General features: G+C 38.3%; 1 protein-coding gene across 4 annotated transcripts in view; it reads right to left on the bottom strand.

Moving 5' to 3' along the window:
- nlgn4xa (neuroligin 4 X-linked a) overlaps positions 1 to 18,256 on the bottom strand; it is a 130,861-nt gene that overhangs the window by 101,510 nt on the left and 11,095 nt on the right. For 2 of the 4 annotated variants that reach the window (XM_017699123.2, XM_017699124.2), the window contains exon 3: positions 2,174 to 2,236. The exons of 1 other annotated variant lie outside the window; for it this stretch is intronic. In XM_017699123.2, the coding sequence (XP_017554612.1) occupies positions 2,174 to 2,236 (63 nt within the window). The remainder of the gene's footprint in view (positions 1 to 2,173; positions 2,237 to 18,256) is intronic. One more of the 4 variants, XM_017699125.2, reaches the window with a different exon arrangement.

Below are 18,256 nucleotides of genomic sequence, written 5' to 3'. Positions count from 1 at the left end.
GATTGTGCCCTTCTGCAAAACTCCCACCGCCATCTCTCCAGAGCAATGAAGACCAGCCGTCGGCACCCGGCCGCCTCGCTGCTGTTTTACCCTAATGCTGCGATTTCTCTGTACTTTCTTTTTTTTCCTGTAGCACAATAACTATTGCATGCTTGTCTGGTTGATGTTCATCAACAAGATACTGTGGGTTAAAACGTTGCTGTGGCTTTGATTATCCTGTCAGGGGGAGAGTGTAGGGTTTTCAGGCTTTTTATTTTTCCCCTGTCTCCAAGAAACGCCCAGAAGAAGAATTGTTTTTTAGTCATCATAGCAGAGCGTAGCAGAATGGCAGGTATGTGATTTTGGAGATAGAGAATCCTCCAGTCAGATTTATTACAGGAGCAAGCTTTAGTTATTGAAAGCCTTATCATATATAGTGATACCACTTGAGAAGATAGCAAGCCTCAAAAATGCAGATATTTATCATGTGATAGATAAACCATAATATTCTCTCTCATTTCTGCTATTATTTAGTTCCAATTTCCTAGACCAGTTGGAAAACATGAAGAAAATAATAACGTATAATAAAGTACAATGTCATATTGTACTACACTCTTAAAAATAAAGGTCAATATATGGTTCATGGATTGTTTTTGGCTTGAGCAGTTTGTTTCTTTAATTAATATTGAACTTTAACATTATGTGGATCTTTACATTCCAAAAACCATTTGAATGGTTTACTTAAAGAACCAGGCTTTGATAAGTTCTTCAGGAAACCAAAAGTGGTTCAAAATTTCTCCCCAAATTAGTAATTCCCAATTCACACGATCACACGATGCCACCAAGCTGGGTCGGTGGAGGCTAGCATGCATCCCTCAAGGTCTCAGGATGGCCCACCACATCTTTTCAAACTGCTGCCAAGCCAACATCTTTGGACAGCTTAGCACACTCACTGGAGACGGCTAACTGCCAAATCTGTTACGTCATCTAACAGACGCCTGTATAGGCTAGCATCATGCTCAGTGGTGGGGGAGAGGGAGGGCCAATCCCCACCCACAGAGAGCGAGGCCACTTATGTTCTCTTGGACTCTTGGAAGCCCAGTGATCTCCCAGTGATATTCCAACGGTTAGATAGTTAGACCACCCAGGAGCCACCTTTGGTTTTAAGAGTACAATGCTCAGATGACTCAAAAGCTGACGTAAACCACCTGTTTATCAACTAAAAACAGCTAACCCATATTCAAACACTAAAAGTCAGTCAAAACATATTTCACTCTTATCTTCCCTCGGTGACTGTCCTATTTCCAACATTAAATATTCACAGAAAGGACTGTATTTCATGCACATATTCAGTCTCAATGTGAGTTATCTCCAGTCATCATTAGCAAACAAGCCTCCATGGTACGGTGATGAAATCTTAAAACTAGACCACACTCACTGAACCACTTTAACATTCTTTTTTTTTTTTTCTCCTAGAATCACTACTGCCGCCCAAATATGCCATTTGTCCAAGTGTACTGCCATGCAAAGAAGCAGGCCATTAATATTACAGGCCAAAAAAGTTGTTTATAGTACAGGGACTGTGGCAGAAGTTACAAATGAACAGATCTCCCATTGTCAAAACAACACAGGTTAGTGTTCATGCTTCACCGAGCAATGAAAGAAAAAAAAACAATACATAACGGAAAAAAGAGAAAGTAAGGGAAACATGACTGTAATCATTTCTCTGAGGAGGTAAAGAGAAAAGGCATGCAGGCTTCTCAGTGGAACATCTTTCACTTTGCAGCACCAGGGGAAGGGAGTGTCGGAGTGAAAACTAGCATAGAGCTAACGGGAATTTTTTAGAGATATATATTTATGTTGTGCTCATAGTTGAACACGGACCTTCTTCTTTTATTATTTTTTTTTACACATATAAGAATGATTTCTTTACACAGCCCTCCGACTCTGTGCTAAATATCTCCAAAGAGGAAAGAGGTTAAAAATTAATGTAAAAAAAAAAAAAAACGAGCGAAGAGATGCGTAAGCACCTCCAGGGGAGGAAAAAGGGGAAAAAAAACCCAAACTAAATTAAGCTACCAAAAAAAAAAAAAAGAAAAAGATCTATAGGTTTTGTTCTCATGCATGAGTCAGGCTTTGTCAAGTCTTTGTTGTTTTTGAGGGGAAAAAAAAGGAAAAAAGACAGAAAAAATACCTTCATCTTCGCCACCCTCATTATTGGTGAACTCATCGCCTTGATTGTATGTGTTGGCTCCTACTGTCAACAACAGGAGAAAAATACACAGGGGATAAATGGGGAACAGACTTTTAAAAACATTAGCTTTTTTTGAAAAAAGAAAAAAAAAGAAGCCAAAAAACACAATTAAAAACGATTTCATAAGTTTGACGCAACCGCAAAAAAAGTCCGGCAGTTATTGTAAAGCATCAGGGGTCTTTGTATTTGGGAATACAGTCAAGATATGGTAAATATCAGGTCTCAAAGGTTTGACATGCCTGTCCTCAATACCCCTTTATACCAACATTCATCACCTCTTTCATTTAAAAGAACATTCTTCAGTTATAATCTGCGTGACACCCAAGCTACAGATGGACAGATATGCAATGAAATATCATAAATATTCATTGTTCAAATGCTACTGATGCATCAGTGAATCATTTGTACATTCCACCGCCAAGTGATTTTGTATTTATAGCAATACAAAATCTGGACAATGACTCTGGAACAAACATAGCAACCTTGATGTTCCTTGCAAAGGCTAGCAAGTGAGCATCTTTGGAGCATTAAGTATTACTACAATTAGCCGGGTTTATGTTTACGGCAAACTCAATGGGTTTTAGACTTTTGGATAAAACCAAACAAAGAAAAAAATACAAACAAAAAACAACAACAACAATGCTACAGGGCTGCCCTCTCTACAATTCATGGTCTCAATGTGCCCCTGTATCAAAGTCGAATCTGTTCTTTGGGCAGCTGCAGGGTCCTTGAACGTATCACAGTGAAGAGGTTACCTCTGAGAGGCTAATGTTTCTAACATTAAATGAAAGCTACTTAGAGCAAGTTAGTATTTTAGCATAAGGTTGGTATTCATTTGAACAATTCCTTTAAGCAAATGGCACCTAATGAGGTTTTAAAGGCATTCAGATCTGTTTGCATATAGATAGGGTGGTGGGCATCAAAATCATGTTTGGACATAAACCTGAAATATACTGAAATATAAGAAAATCCCAACCCCATAAACAATCAGTGAGAATTTAAAGGGCCAATATCAGGAAAAAATGATTTTTTTTCTTCACTATTTATAAATAAAAGATTTAAGATGTGAAGATGTAGTGCATTCACTTCACTCAAAGCTTCATACAGTTTAAATATGGAAACCTAGCTGCTGTTTTGAATGCATTTTTTATGATGCAGCAAAACTAACATGTTTACACAGAGACGTGAGCAAAAGTTTAAACACCCCAGGTCAAAACACCCCTGGTTGATTTTCAAACCTACATATAGCATTCTCTGTTGATTTTATTGCATTACTTCTATATAAAAAAGTAATAATGTGAATAAGAAAATGTAAAATGGCCATAAGTTTTGTACCATTTTGCCACATTTTATGTTCTATTAATTTTTCCAATGTATTACATTCAGAAAATAAATAGTAGTTTTGCATTAAAACTGCATAAACATGTTCTCTATAGAGCCTCATTGACATATATCAGTTCTTAATGCACAGAAAAAATGGATATTTGGAATTATGACTTTTTTTGTTTATATTTTTGTACAGAAACCCAACAAACAGCATGAGGCAACTCCAAGCAAAGACATTACATTCAAGGATACAGTGTCCTCAAAGCTGAGCATCTTTCAAACTGGCCTGCAGTTAGATAAGGAAATTACAGACCTAATAGTCTGAGCACCACACAAGGTTATTGCCAAAAATTCTATCAGGAAATATCTAAATATTAGATTACTTTTCTTTTCTTGCTCTCTCTATTTTTTCTAAAGGTAAAATAAAAAGAAACAAACCAAAAAGCTGTTAGTCGGCCTCATGGTCGATACATGCATTACAGCAAATTGCTTTGAAATCAATTACTGTGAATTCTGTCCTTTCAGCCTTGCGATGACTCAAACACCCATTTGCATCTACAACAGAATAAATGAATAAAAGGGAACGACAGTAGAAGCAGACGCGGCTTCTAATGTGAGTGGAGCACAAAGTCTGCTGCCTTTTTCCCCCTGTGCATTCCCACTCTCACTGGACAACAAGAACAGGGTTGGGGGATGGGGTGGTGGACAGTCATGCCATCTGAGTCACAACTGCCCATGAGGAGCACTTCACAGCTGACTGCTCTTTTCTGCTCTCCGAACTTGTTTTCTGTTGTTCTGCTGGATTTTGACAGGAAAACATGCATGTCAAACATCCAGTCAAAAAATCATTACATTTTTATGGAAATGAACACATGTTCGGCTAATACAGCCAAAACCTTAACATATTAATGTAATGAACATCTTTATGTGTGTCCTTGTGAATCTAGAGGCTGAATCTTCAGCATTAGCTAGAAAACAGTTGCCAGGTTAGCTTGTTTACAGCGCATTCAGATGGCTTTCAGACTCTTTTCGTGTCGAGTTTACTGCAAGAAATCATACTCTAATACTGATGAGCTCATAAACAATGTGGTAAACGCAAGTCCAGTGTTGCCCAAGTCAACAGGTTATGACATCAGAAGCCAGTACAATTTCTGACACCATGTGAAAACAGTCATGAACAAGCTAGTGTTGTTGTTTCGTACGTATTGTTCCTGTGATACAGTTACAGAACATTACTTTCTGAGTGGACGAGGACCATATGCACAAGTAGTGTCCACAAATAGGTGCATTTCACACTAAGTATTCCTATGGCCCTATTGTCACAATTGGCCCCTCCCAGTCCTGTCCATGTGCTTCTTTTTTTTGGTTTTCAGTCCCGCCCTCTTGTTTCGTGACTCCACCCCTGATTGTCTCCACCTGTGTTTCCACCTGTCCCTTGTTTACCCTCATGTATTTAAGCCCTGTGTTTTCCCCTTTGTGGTTGCAGGTTCTTTGTTTGGATGTATGTTTGATGTAAGGTTTGTGTTCGAAGTGTATGTTTTGTTTGGAGAAGTTTTGTTTATTTCTGGCCTGTTTGAAGTTCTGTGTTCATTTTTGTCATGTCTGTCCCTTCTACTCTCCGTATTGGCTCTCTGACCAAGGACTGTTCAGACTCCGATTTTGGATTTGCACTTAATAACTCTCGCTTGTCTCCGCACATGCGTCCGCCTCAACGCTCCCAGCCATTACACCTATGTTATCCCAGTATACAAGTATATGCATTCTTTGAGGTGGGCCCTATAATGATGTTATTTAATTATCATGTTTTGTTCTAAACGATATGTATTTTTGAGTATTTTGTTGATATTGGGCTTCATTCACCAGCTGTTCTTAAGAAGAAATTTCTTCTTAAAACCCCCTTATGCAGTTTTTTCAAAGATTCTGACATTCACCAATGTTTTTTTGTTGGGGGGGGGGTTGTTCTTAGATAAGAAAACAATCTACATACACTCATCATGAAGCACATCATGAATCTGATGTAGACTCTTTCTTAAGATCTTTCTCAAGAACAAATTTAATAAACATGTTGGTGAAAAAGATATTGGTGAATGATGCCCATTGCCAGTACTTAAAGAACACTGACCAACTGCATGTTTTATTGTAAAGAGAGAATAATTGGTCCTGTTCAGTTGGTTTTAGCACAGTGCAGTATGTTTAACATTCAATACAAATCATTGTACCCTGTCTGTATATCACAATATTGTAATACTTGTCAAATTTGCTTTGTCAGCTAATTAGCTCACTGAGGGAGCCAAGCCAAAGCAAAGAGTTCAGGGTCAGACAAACATAATCCCGGCACATTTAGGAGTCTTCAAAGATCTCAACGCTGAACTTGCATTTGAAAGAGTATTCAGTGACTGTGTGGACTCAACATTGGCTTGTGAGTCTGCTAAAAAGAAAACTTTGTATTTTACACTTTATTATTAAAAGTTCCATATTGTCACTATCAAAACATAATGATGCCTCTGAAACTTTAGCAAATGTTTAGAAACTGTCATTTTTTCAACAGAACTCAACAGAAGTCAAAAACCCTAGACACTACATGACTAGCGAACACAGCTTTCAACAGCTATATAAACAAAAAGTCATATTTTTATTATACAAAAAAGTTCATCTAACTTGGAGAAAATGTTTTTTTGGTAGTGACACTCCTTAATGTTCCACACTGATCTTCTGAGTCTGAGATACATTTACTTCAAAACAATGGGCTATAACTGCTCAGTATGTGGCCATTTTTTTATACAGTGGGTTTATTCAAAAATTTAATTTATCAAAAATGCAAATTTCTCAACTTCAGTTTAAAAGAAATCAAAAATACTTTAGTGTTTTTTTTTTGTTTTTTTTTGCACCAGTTGAAATGTATGGGTAAACAACCTCATAAGAGAAAGTGTTTATAACCCTATCCATTCTGGGTTTTATGTATGTTTAGCTTATTAAAATGTCAATTCTTTGGCTTTAAATAGATCATAACAGAATTCTTGAGGTTTGAATACTTAATTGGTGTCTGCAGACGTTAAGCATTCAGCAAACTCACAAATGGTTGTCCTCTACCCAGATCTACCCAGTCACGGAATGCTCTTTCAAATGCAAGTGCGTTGAGATATTTTAAGACGCAATGATTTGTGTATTTATATCCTACTTGCTGCCCTTTTTGGGCTAATATTCAGACTACATACATCTACCATTTTAACCATTAGTTTTCCTTATATGTGATTGTATTGTATTATATTGTCTGATTATATTAAAATTGACTTTGAATATTTAATTGCAAAGCCAGCGTGTTTCAGGTTCACATTTACATATCTGAACAAGTTTGAGTTTGATCATCCAGAAACAGCAAAAATTAAAGTGGTGAATAAAAACCCGTCCTGTTTTACATCCTGCTCTGACCGTATACGACTGTGATGAATAAGGGCCATCATGTGGATCATTGCCACTGGGCTAATCCATAGTCAGTGATGCTGACAGCTTTGTGACGAATGGCGGTGGCGTACTCTGCCAGCGTACGCTGGGTGCGGGCTATGACATCATCAGGCACGGACAGATAGATGACTCAGTAACTGAGATGGCAGCATCGTTGGTTATGTCGATACACATTTGAGAAGCACAGCTTTCTTCGGGCTGCGCATGAATTGATCTGAGTCAAATCGATCGGAGGTGGCTATTTGTTCTTGTTGATAATTAAACTGAGCCCGGCGGCATGCCAGAGGGCAACATCAGTCTTTACGTTCTTAATACACCTTAGTGCTGTGTGAGGAATTGTTTAAAATGGGGGAGAATATGCATAATACAACTAAACAGCATATTTTTAGGAGTAACTACTACTGTCTGATTTCTTCTTCACATGGCTGTAAATTTGGAATTAAAGCATACAAAAATAATTTTGGAGGCAGTTGTAATACTTCAGTCTACATTAAGCATTGTTATTGTATCTTACTGTTGAACAAACCCCCCCAATAATGATAGTGACAAGTGATTCCAAACTTGAACAGCACTGTGTGTTCGCACATGTGTGTAAGGACAGTCCCCACATGGCCGATCCCCAGCTGTGTGGTGCAGATTTGGTTGCTCTCTTTGCTTGACCTGGCCCGCGGTCATCTCTGCCCCGCCTGGGCCCACATGCCACTAGCTGTCTGTCAGAGAGGAGATCCAGCAGCTTCCACGTGGCCAAATAATCACTCCAACACATTCCCCTGCCACTCTGAGCAGCCTTCTGCTCCCAGCCAAACTGGAAGCTTCTAAACATCCCAAACAATTCCTAACAGCTACTGCACCAAAGCTTTAAACCTGGGCTTCAAGCACAGCAGGGCAGACAATCAGGATTGAGTAGTAGGAGCCACAGATCTCACATTCTGTTCTATTCTATCCATCCATCCATCCATTTTCTAAGCCGCTTCTCCGTCTATTCTATTCTATTCAAACCCTTTAAACTTTCAATGCAAATTCACACCAAAAGTGTTTCTGAAGCATTTTTAGTCATTCATCTAAACAGATATCACCCAATTTTAACCCCTTAAAGTGATATTCCACCACTTTTTTTCAAAAAGGTACACACAATTAAATCATTATGAGGTTAACAGAGTCATTCAGTGTGGTTTAATGTGAAATGAAAGAACCTTACAGAGTCAAAACCTTTCACAAAAGTGATGAGTGAGAAGTGACGAGCTAAGATTTTGATCTAAAACGTGCTTTTTAAAATCTCCATGGCAGATCCGTCCATGCAGTTTGTTTTAAGACAAAATAGTCCCCAGAGAAAATTTAAATTCCAGATTTTACACTATTTTGCCTTCATCAGCATTACATAGAAAAACTCAGAAAACATCATTTCACTGGTTGTTTTTGGTAAAGAAACTGCATTTCACTGCACACATTGTGACTCCTGGGTACTACCACTGTGACTGCAAAGCAATCATGTCAAACCACTCTGAATGTTTCCCTTTAAATTACTCAATTATGCAGAATTAAAAAAAAACTCACTGGAGTCCCCACTTCCAAATCCCAGGATCATCACATCTTAAGGCTTATTATTTGGTAAATACATAGACTGCAATGCAAACTATCTAAACTATATAAGTTAAATTAGATTGCAGGAGAGTGTGACAAGATTGGACCTGCTGGTGGGTCCTGGCTATTTAACGAGATAATCAATGTTTCACTTCACATCACCTCCATTAGATGCACATCTTAGTTTTGTCAAAACGCAAGCCCTTTGCAACTTCCCTCTTCTTGTTTCCTTGCTATATCCTGATGTCTCTCTCACACTTCCATTGTGGCTAAAGGGAGGGTTGAGGCTTCAATTATGTTTCGTCTACTGGGTCTTAATTAGACAACAACCAAGAACTCAAACATTTAAGAGTAAAATTGAAATTATTGAAATTATTATAATTTTACTATTAGGTCATTAAGGTTTTTAAGACCCCAAACTATGAGAAAACAAAAACAATCTCATGACTACAATGTTACAATCTTGTCAGGTACACCTTACTAATAGTGCCAGAACTGTCATACTACCATAATGATGACTAGGTGTTTGGTTTCTTGTTTTTCTGGGGGGGATATCCAATTTTTTCCCCAATTTTGTCCTGGTTCATTCCAACCAATAGCTAACTCTTCCCTCATCACATGGTGTTACCATGCTGAGAGGGTCAATGCTAACATGGGCCTTCCACAGACACAGCACCTTTTCAAATTGCCATTAACATGTCATTGGACAGCTCAACGTGCTTGCCAATCCTCTAACATTAGCTAACATACAGCTGCGTTGACTAGCATTACACTAAAGGAAGGTGAGGCCAGTTAAACTCTATTGAACTTTCCTAAGGATAGTCCTAATCTTAGATGGATACACAGCTCAGCAGCCTAACTAGGCTTTTTACCTAGGTTTACTTAACTTTTTACTAGGCTTTTTATACCAACAAACCTAAAAAATTGTAAACATACATTTTTGACATTCTTCCATGTTTTAAACTTGGACATCAAACTGTTTAATTAGAAAAGAAAAGAAAAGAAAAGAAAAGAAAAGAAAAGAAAAGAAAAGAAAAGCAAAGAAAAAAAAAGCAAAGAAAAGGAGCTGTTTTTTATATGCAGTGAATTGCAAGTAACTGGAAAACTGAACACTTGCTTCACATCAGTTTAAGCGAGTTATGTCTTGTATATATGTATTTTTCAATATCTTACTGCATAATTTACGCATCAAAGTTTCATAGTGGCTGCTGAATAATACTCTCGGATTAACAAATGAAAATACGCCTAGGGTTTAAGGGTTTAAATCTGCTCTCTTTATTACATTCTAACCCTGCCATATGTCTGTATTTCAAGCACGCATTTGATTTATTAAATAATAATATAGGGGAATTCATTATTTCTGTGGTCATCAATAATGCAATGTCATGAGAAGCAGCATGACACTGGACTGGAGCACCTCGGGCTTCAAAGCATATCATTAGGCAGCAGCCCAAACTAGCCAGAGCCCTAATAAACCTTTCAGAGAACACTGTGTGTATGGACCTGGAATGTGTAATTCATAGTTCCTATTGGCAGGTGCTGCAGATTTTCCAGCCTTGCCTCATATAAGTGTCAGGTGTGGTGACACAGTGGTCAATTAGCTGCATAAATTGCCCAATTAACTCCACAGATTAGAAAAAAAGCAGAACTGCATTTAAATTTTGAAGGTTGGGTTGGAGTATTACCCTGTAGAGGGCACACAGGTTACATCTGTTATCTTACTAGTAATAGACTAACTGACTAATCAACAAATTTTCTTTTGTATCAAATATTGTGAAGCTGGACAAGCTTTATGGAACACTGGCCAAAATCAAAAGCGAAAGGGTAGTGTGTTATTGATTTTAAAGATATTTATTTTAGATGCATGTGAATGGTCAAATAGGGTCTAGATATTGTGCAATGTGAGTGACCTACTGTTAGCTTAATGTTATTACAAGAACAACAACAAATTCCAGCTCTGTAATCTGAACTTTACACTAGAAAGTCTCTAAACAAATGATTTCTTTCATTTCTCATTAGCTTGAATGGGATTTTTGCAGTGGGGTAACCTAAAATAAAATACTGTTAAGTAAAACTAAAGCTTTGTCATTTTTGGTTGTCTTTTTTTTTATTATTATATATAAATATTATGCTTGTTTTATTAAAATTCTGCAAATGCTGGTTTGGAATGCTGGAAACAAAAGAGGTCTTGAAACATCCAATGTAAAACCGTCCAATCAAGATTTTTTGTAGATACAGCCAAGCAAGCCCTCTCATTGTTTAAGCCTTCAGGAGCGGGACTGAAGGCCTAATAAGCCAAATTAACCTCTAATATACATAGGAACTGACAGTGGAGTCAACCAATCACTTTGATTTCCAGTGTGTTTTAACCAGGACTCTTTACTGAGAAGTCACTGTAGAATTACTACCTAGTAAAACATATATTAATGTGTTTGTCTATTACAAGCTTCAAATAAAATATGTAACTTCTTTTATAGTCTTTAAGTCCATATTTAATGTATAAAAGCCAAAATATGTTTGTATGTTAATGTTAATAGCTGTTATTTTAGTGTTCACATACTACATGAATCCCATAGGGGCACTAGCAGAAGTTTAGAGGTAGAGACAATCACACACAAGCCCATGGCTAAAATCTTAATTGGGTCACTAATGTTGGAGCTGAAAATTGTACACCCATTACTCATAAAGACTGAGCTTCTTAACAACATACTTAACTATTTCACTTCTAACATCACACAAACAGCACTGACATCTATTTATCTCCTCATTCATAATGCATCTCATCCATGGTAAACATTTTCATACGCATTCCCTTCATAACCTGCAACACGATACATTCAATGTGATGGATTGGCGAGTTGTCCAGGGTGTTGTCCTGCCTCCCGTCTGATGACCGCTGAGATAGGCTACAGCACACCCCACGACCCAGAAAGGGAAGGAGCTTAGAAGGTGTGTGTGTGTGTTGTGGGGGGGTGGCTCGGTGTTAAAAGGCTATAATTTTAAGCAATAAAGCAACAAATAGTTTTAACAAAAATGTAAACCAAACCACATGTATAAATAATCAATGGCAGCCAAATGTACATAGTTTGCATTCAAGGTTATTTCATTTTCATCTTGAGAGTTGATTAAGACCACTTTATAATTGAAAATGAAATATAAACGACATTCTGTTTGTGTTAGTGTGCTGTTTCCTATGTACGCAGTATGTAACATTAAAAATGTATGTTTATGACAATAGCACTACACTTATATGCCAACATAATGATATATAGATGTGTCAACCAACCTGCCCCACATTAGGACACAACTCTCTATTTATTTCATTTTAGCTTGCTAGCATTAGTTATTCTTGGCTTTTAAATCTTAAAGTGAAATAGAGTTGATTGTAGGCCTGAAAAATTAATTGTTTTGAAAGGCTTGAAATCATCATTTGAAATAGGGCAAATATTCATAGCTGAAAATGTGCATTATAGATCATGTCTTATATTAACAACTTTGCCTTAACAGATTTAAAGTGGGGGTGTTTAACCTAATAACACAGCTGGTAAACTGGCAGTAAGTGAGTTTGACCAATTGGAAACACCCAAACACCCATGTGCTGTGACATCACAACCATGACCAAGGCTGTGTCTAAAACTGAATACTACATTACTACACATACAATACTAATGTGTAAGAGACAGAGTTATAGTAATGGAGCACTAGTTTTAACATATTATTTAGTATGGTAGTCTGCAGTTTTGGACAGCCTTACTGTCAGTATGGTACATTACAGTCACATTACATTCACCAAGCCTCAAGCCAGAAGATGTGGATATTCTGGTCTAATTGGCCAAGCCTCAACCTTTACTTATAGTGGTTTCAATATTTACTGTGACCAACAAGATCCAACATGCTGCAAAATAAAAAAGCTGCAAAGTCAGAAAACACTCATCAAATGTTGACCAGTGCTCCATTTCACAAACAGTGTAAGTACATGCGAACACATGCAACTTCAGAAAACTGCAAAGCCAGTCACAACACAATCAAAATGTGAGCTGCAGAGTGTAAAATCTCAAATAGCAATACCAGATATCACAGACGACTACTGTAGTACAGCTGTGACATGTCAGATAACTAACTGACCTGCCAAGTTAACCATGAACTTATTGGAATTTGAAAATATTTTCTGAATTAATGTTTCTTTGCATCGCATTTATGGGTTTGCAACATGTTTTTCAAAGTAGTCTGCATTGGGTTGTGTCAGCCACCGTAAATACTGGTAAAAAAAAATCCTTCATTCAAACTGAGTGCCAAAATGAATATATTTTCAGCATCTCTTTTTAAAACATTTCAATAATGTGAAAAAAAAAACAAAAGTGAAGAAGTGCTGCAGAGGACAGAAATATGAAGCAATAAGACAGGTGCTCCTGGGGCAAGTGTGCAGCAAACGCAAAGTAACAACTACATGCTGAGAGAGGCACAACCAAAAAATCTGTCCGCATTCACAAGGCATGTGCAAAATAAATCCCAAAGCAAAAAATTTCCCAGGCACACCATTTTAAGAGAAGTATAAAAAGCCTCTATTGAAACATGGCAATGTGTATAAAAATGTGCCCGTGTGGCTTTTTATACTTCTCCTAAGATGGTGCGCCTGGGAATTTCTTTGCTCTGGGATTAATTTTGCACATGCCTTGTGGATGCGGACAGATTTTTTGGCTTTTGCCACTCCCAGCATGGAATTACTTTTCTATTATGTATTTACTGATAGGCATTTGTTGTTGTACTAACATATAAAAATAGAAAATGTTATTCTTACCTTAACAAACTGTACTGTTTGGATTTCTTGACAAACTGGATTAATGCTGGTGAAGACAGCATGTTACATTTCCGCCCTACTGGCTCAGAAGTTAACACTGGGCCAACCAACCTAATTCTCTCCTAATTGTTTTGTATGTAGAGGCCTATTATTATTATTATTAAGCCAGTAGAGCCAGATATACCAATAAACCCTATTCTGTAAGAGAACTCATTATTTTAAGAAAGTTTATAACATTAGCATAAACAATAACTATATGACCTCTGTGCCGTAGGGACTAGCAGTGGGCAATATCATGATATTTCATCGTTACTGTGAAAATGATGTCACTATATGTATTTTTGAGAATACTGTGGATATGGTCAGTACTTAAAGAACAGTGACCGACTGCATGTTTGATCAAAAACAGAGGATAATTAGGCCTGTTTAATTGGAATTTAATGCAATGTGTGAAACTTATGTGTGAAACATTATATTCATAGTCTTTATAGCAATGTTCAGAAAAAAAACAACTAAATATCATGCTACGTATTCTGTATCGCAAACAATGTCTTCAAGTATCACGGTGTCATATTGTTGCCATATCACTCACTCCTAGTAGGGGGTTGTATTAATTACACATAATGGAAATGACCGTCCATGTCCATTCCATATGGGAATTCCGATTCCCATGCTGATTTGTGACATCCTGCCTTCGTGTCCCCATGGAGTCTCTTCATAAAGACTGTGTTTCAGCATCTACGAAAAGAGGCTATTATGCCAGGGGGTGTGGAGGGGGAGCTGTAGGCTCAGTGGAGGTAACAAGCAGTGATTTATCGGGACTGCTGTTTTCCTATTTTCTCTCTCTGTCTCTGTGAATGGCTTGTTTTGAAAGGCCGCCCAACGGAGAGCGGACGCGGAAAATGCTCGCAATTAAAGAGTGGAGAGGAGCCCGCTGTGCCATTGTCTCCTCACCCAGAACGTCCCCCCAGGCCAAAGCATTCGTTCTGATTAATTCACAATGAAACGGGACACCACCTCCGCTGCCTGCGCACAACTTGCTGCGCGGGAAGATAAAGCCGCTCGCTAACAGACCGCGGGCCCCTCCGTGCTATTTCCGACGCAGCCGAGAAAGAAAGAAATAAACGAGAAAACAAACAAACAACCAAAAATAAAAAAGGGAAAGATTCGGTGTTCTCAAACACTCAGAGCATTTACGCCGCTCTATTGGCCCCTGAGTCCCCGCGGCTATGTAGCTCTCTGCAGAGAATAAACAAGGCGAGCCTAGCGTAATATTCAGGCGAGGAGGAGTTGAACCCGGTTGACCATGCTAGCCCTGTAACTCTGGCTCCCTTCTCAAAGGAGATGCAGCAATAAAAGGGCATTTTAAATCTGTCTCCATACTTGAAGGGAGAGAGAAAGAGAGAGAGAGTCTAAGTCTCCCTCTGATCCTGAAGTGGCAGGATGTTTCCACATTACACAGGATTTGAAAAGGGCAGTTTTGAGCGCTAAAGCATGATTGGCAGGCAGAGTCGGAAAGCTAACTGCAAAGGCTTGTCTGCCATGGTCCCCATCAGAGGGCCATAGACTTAACAAGACATCAGGGACCTCTTACATGGACCAGGCCAGTGATTGACATATCTGTTTACATGTACAAAAAGCGAAATTGTATTTAGCTTGCGTATCGAACTCTGATAAGCGGCAGTATTGTCAAAGGACTCAGATATATTTTAAACAAACAGAGCTTTGGCCTCAGATCTATTTCTCAGATCAAGTGGGTGAATTTCATGCTTCAGAAATTCAACCAGTCAATTTAAAGGAATATGGCAGCTTTTTTTTTCTTTTTTTTAACTGAAGCATGCACTCAGTTACCACATACACATTTCCCTGTAAACAGTTGCTGAGTTCTGTCAGTTAGATCTGTCACAACCTTGTAATTTCAGCTGATACTTCCATATCCACACTCTAATTAATAATTCAATTATCTTTTTTGTTTTCAGTGTATGCAACTATTAAAGTATGAGTGTAAAGTAGCCAAATCTTTTTTACTGTTGGCACCTAGTAACTCCAGATTAAAGGCGTAGTTCGAGCTTAAGTAAACAAACATCATTTGCCACTGCCTCTAAACGTGATCGAGCACCTTTAGAGGACGTTTTCTTTGTTTTCATAAGAGATATGAAAATGAAAATGCAGAAAATAAATAAATGCATTTTCTGCTGTGCTGTGTTTACTTGCATTTGCTTTAACTCAGCAAATGAAACTGTTTCACATCATGTTTGTTGTAATGTAAAAGAATTGAAATCAGCTCAAATAACTGTGGGGGGAGTTTTGATAAAACTTCAAATCAGCTTTGGCAGCAACTTTTTTCTCATTCTCAGACCTGTATCAGGGGATTAGCCAGTATATTAGAAGGGGAGGGCCTTTTTCTCCCATAACTGGAACTTTTAATCATCGGCACAGGGTATATTACATATGTCAGCGTTTGACCTGATGCTGCTATTACATTATTAAGCACAGCAATTAAGTGGGCCTGCTTTATCCCCATCCCCATCCACCACTTCTGCTACATGATTTATACTGGACCTGTTCTAGGAATACTTCAGAGCAACCCTAACAAAATTTCTGGAGTACAAAGAGTTTTTCAGAAAGTTACTGTTATTTAGATTACACTGTGTGCATCTCAGCTACGTTTGCCAGAACGTTCTTTGTATGTTAATAACTCAAATATGATAAATTTGATATGTTTTAAGACAAATCAGCATTATATCTTCACAGCAAATAACTTATTTTCAGGTGGGGAAAGCTGGTAGCCCTGCTCCTTGTTATGGACATTAGTAAGGATGTATGCTATTAAAGCTTTTGGTTCAAATTGGGCACCATTTTTAAATGGATCTTCCTAGGTTGATAATTTAATGACTTTATATGGTTACATTTTTACCATGTAATCATGAATATGCATAAGCCACACACATTCTACTGCAGTTCCACTCTTCTTAATGTAGAAGCATTCACTTTAAAAGGCTATTTTTCCAGTGCACTTTCAAAAAACAAGAACTGACCCAAAGCTTGAAGCTTACATATACTGTATGTACATATATACACACACAGTGGGGCAAAAAAGTATTTAGTCAGCCACTGACTGTACAAGTTCTCCTACTTAGAAAGATGAGAGGTCTGTAATTTTCAACTATGAGAGACAATATGAGAAAAAACAAATCCAGGAAATCACATTGTAGGATTTTTAAAGAATTTATTTGTAAATTATGGTGGAAAATAAGTATTTGGTCAATAACAAAAGTTCAACTCAATACTTTGTAACATAACCTGTGTTGGCAATGACAGAGGTCAAATGTTTTCTGTAAGTCTTCACCAGGTTTGCACACACTGTAGTTGGTATGTTGGCCCATTCGTCCTGCAGATCTCCTCTAGAGCAATGATGTTTTGGGGCTGTCGCTGGGCAACATGGACTTTCAACTCCCTCCACAAATTTTCTATGGGGTTGAGGTCTGGAGACTGGCTAGGCCACTCCAGGACCTTGAAATGCTTGTTACGGAGCCACTCCTTCATTGCCCGAGCGGTGTGTTTGGGATCATTGTCATGCTGGAAGACCCAGCCAGGTTCCATCTTCAATGCTCTCACTGATGGAAGGAGGTTTTGGCTTAAAATCTAATGATAAATGACCCCGTTCATTCTTCACTTAACACGCATCAGTCGTCCTGTCCCCTTTGCAGAAAAACAGCTCCAAAGCATGATGTTTCCAACCCCATTCTTCACAGTAGGTATGGTGTTCTTGGGATGCAACTCAGCATTCTTCTTCCTCCAAACACGACGAGTTGAGTTTTTACCAAAAATTTGGTAAAATTTATAAACATCTATTTGATGTCCATCCATCCATCCATCCATCTGACCACATGATATTCTCCCAATCCTCTTCTGGATCATTCATATGCTCTCTGGCAAACTTCAGACGGGCCTGGACATGTACTGGCTTAAGCAGGGGGACACGCCTGGCACTGCAGGATTTGAGTCCCTCTCAGCGTAGTGTGTTACTGATGGTAGCCTTTGTTACTTTGGTCCCAGCTCTCTGCAGGTTATTCATCAGGTCCCTCCATGTAGCTCTGGAATTTTTGCTCACTATTCTCATGATCATCTTGACCCCATGGGATGAGATCTTGCATGGGGCCCCAGATTGAATGAGATTATCAATGGTCTTGTATGTCTTCCATTTTCTTACAATTGCTCCCGCAGTTGATTTATTCACACCAACCTGCTTGCCTATTGTAGATTCACTCTTCCCAGCCTGGTGCAGGTCTACAATTTTCTTCCTGGTGTCCTTCGACAGCTCTTTGGTCTTGGACATGGTTAAGTTTGGAGTCTGACTGTTTGAGGCTGTGGACAGGTGTCTTTTATACAGATAACGAGGTCAAATAGGTGCCAGTAATACAGCTAACGAGTGGAGGACAGAAGAGCTTCTTAAAGAAGAGGTTACAGGTCTGTGAGAGCCAGAAATCTTGCTTGTTTGTGGGTGACCAAATACTTATTTTCCACCATAATTTACAAATAAATTCTTTAAAAATCCTACAATGTGATTTCCTGGATTTTTTTTCTCATATTGTCTCTCATAGTTGAAGTGTACCTATGATGAAAATTACAGACCTCTCTCATCTTTCTAAGTAGGAGAACTTGCACAATCAGTAGCTGACTAAATACTTTTTTGCCCCACTGGCTACTGGCTACAACGCCTACTGGCTGTTCCTTTATTCAGAGATCAGCTTCTCTGGAATATTGAGAAGCTGACTCCTCCCACACTCACACACCTGCCTACAATCTACTCATCAGCAACCCTTTATAACCCAGACTCTCACACTGCCTCCTTG

The sequence above is a fragment of the Pygocentrus nattereri genome, chromosome 12 (assembly GCF_015220715.1).
Source record: "Pygocentrus nattereri isolate fPygNat1 chromosome 12, fPygNat1.pri, whole genome shotgun sequence".
NCBI lineage: Eukaryota > Metazoa > Chordata > Actinopteri > Characiformes > Serrasalmidae > Pygocentrus > Pygocentrus nattereri.
This window is presented reverse-complemented; position numbering and strand designations above follow the sequence as displayed.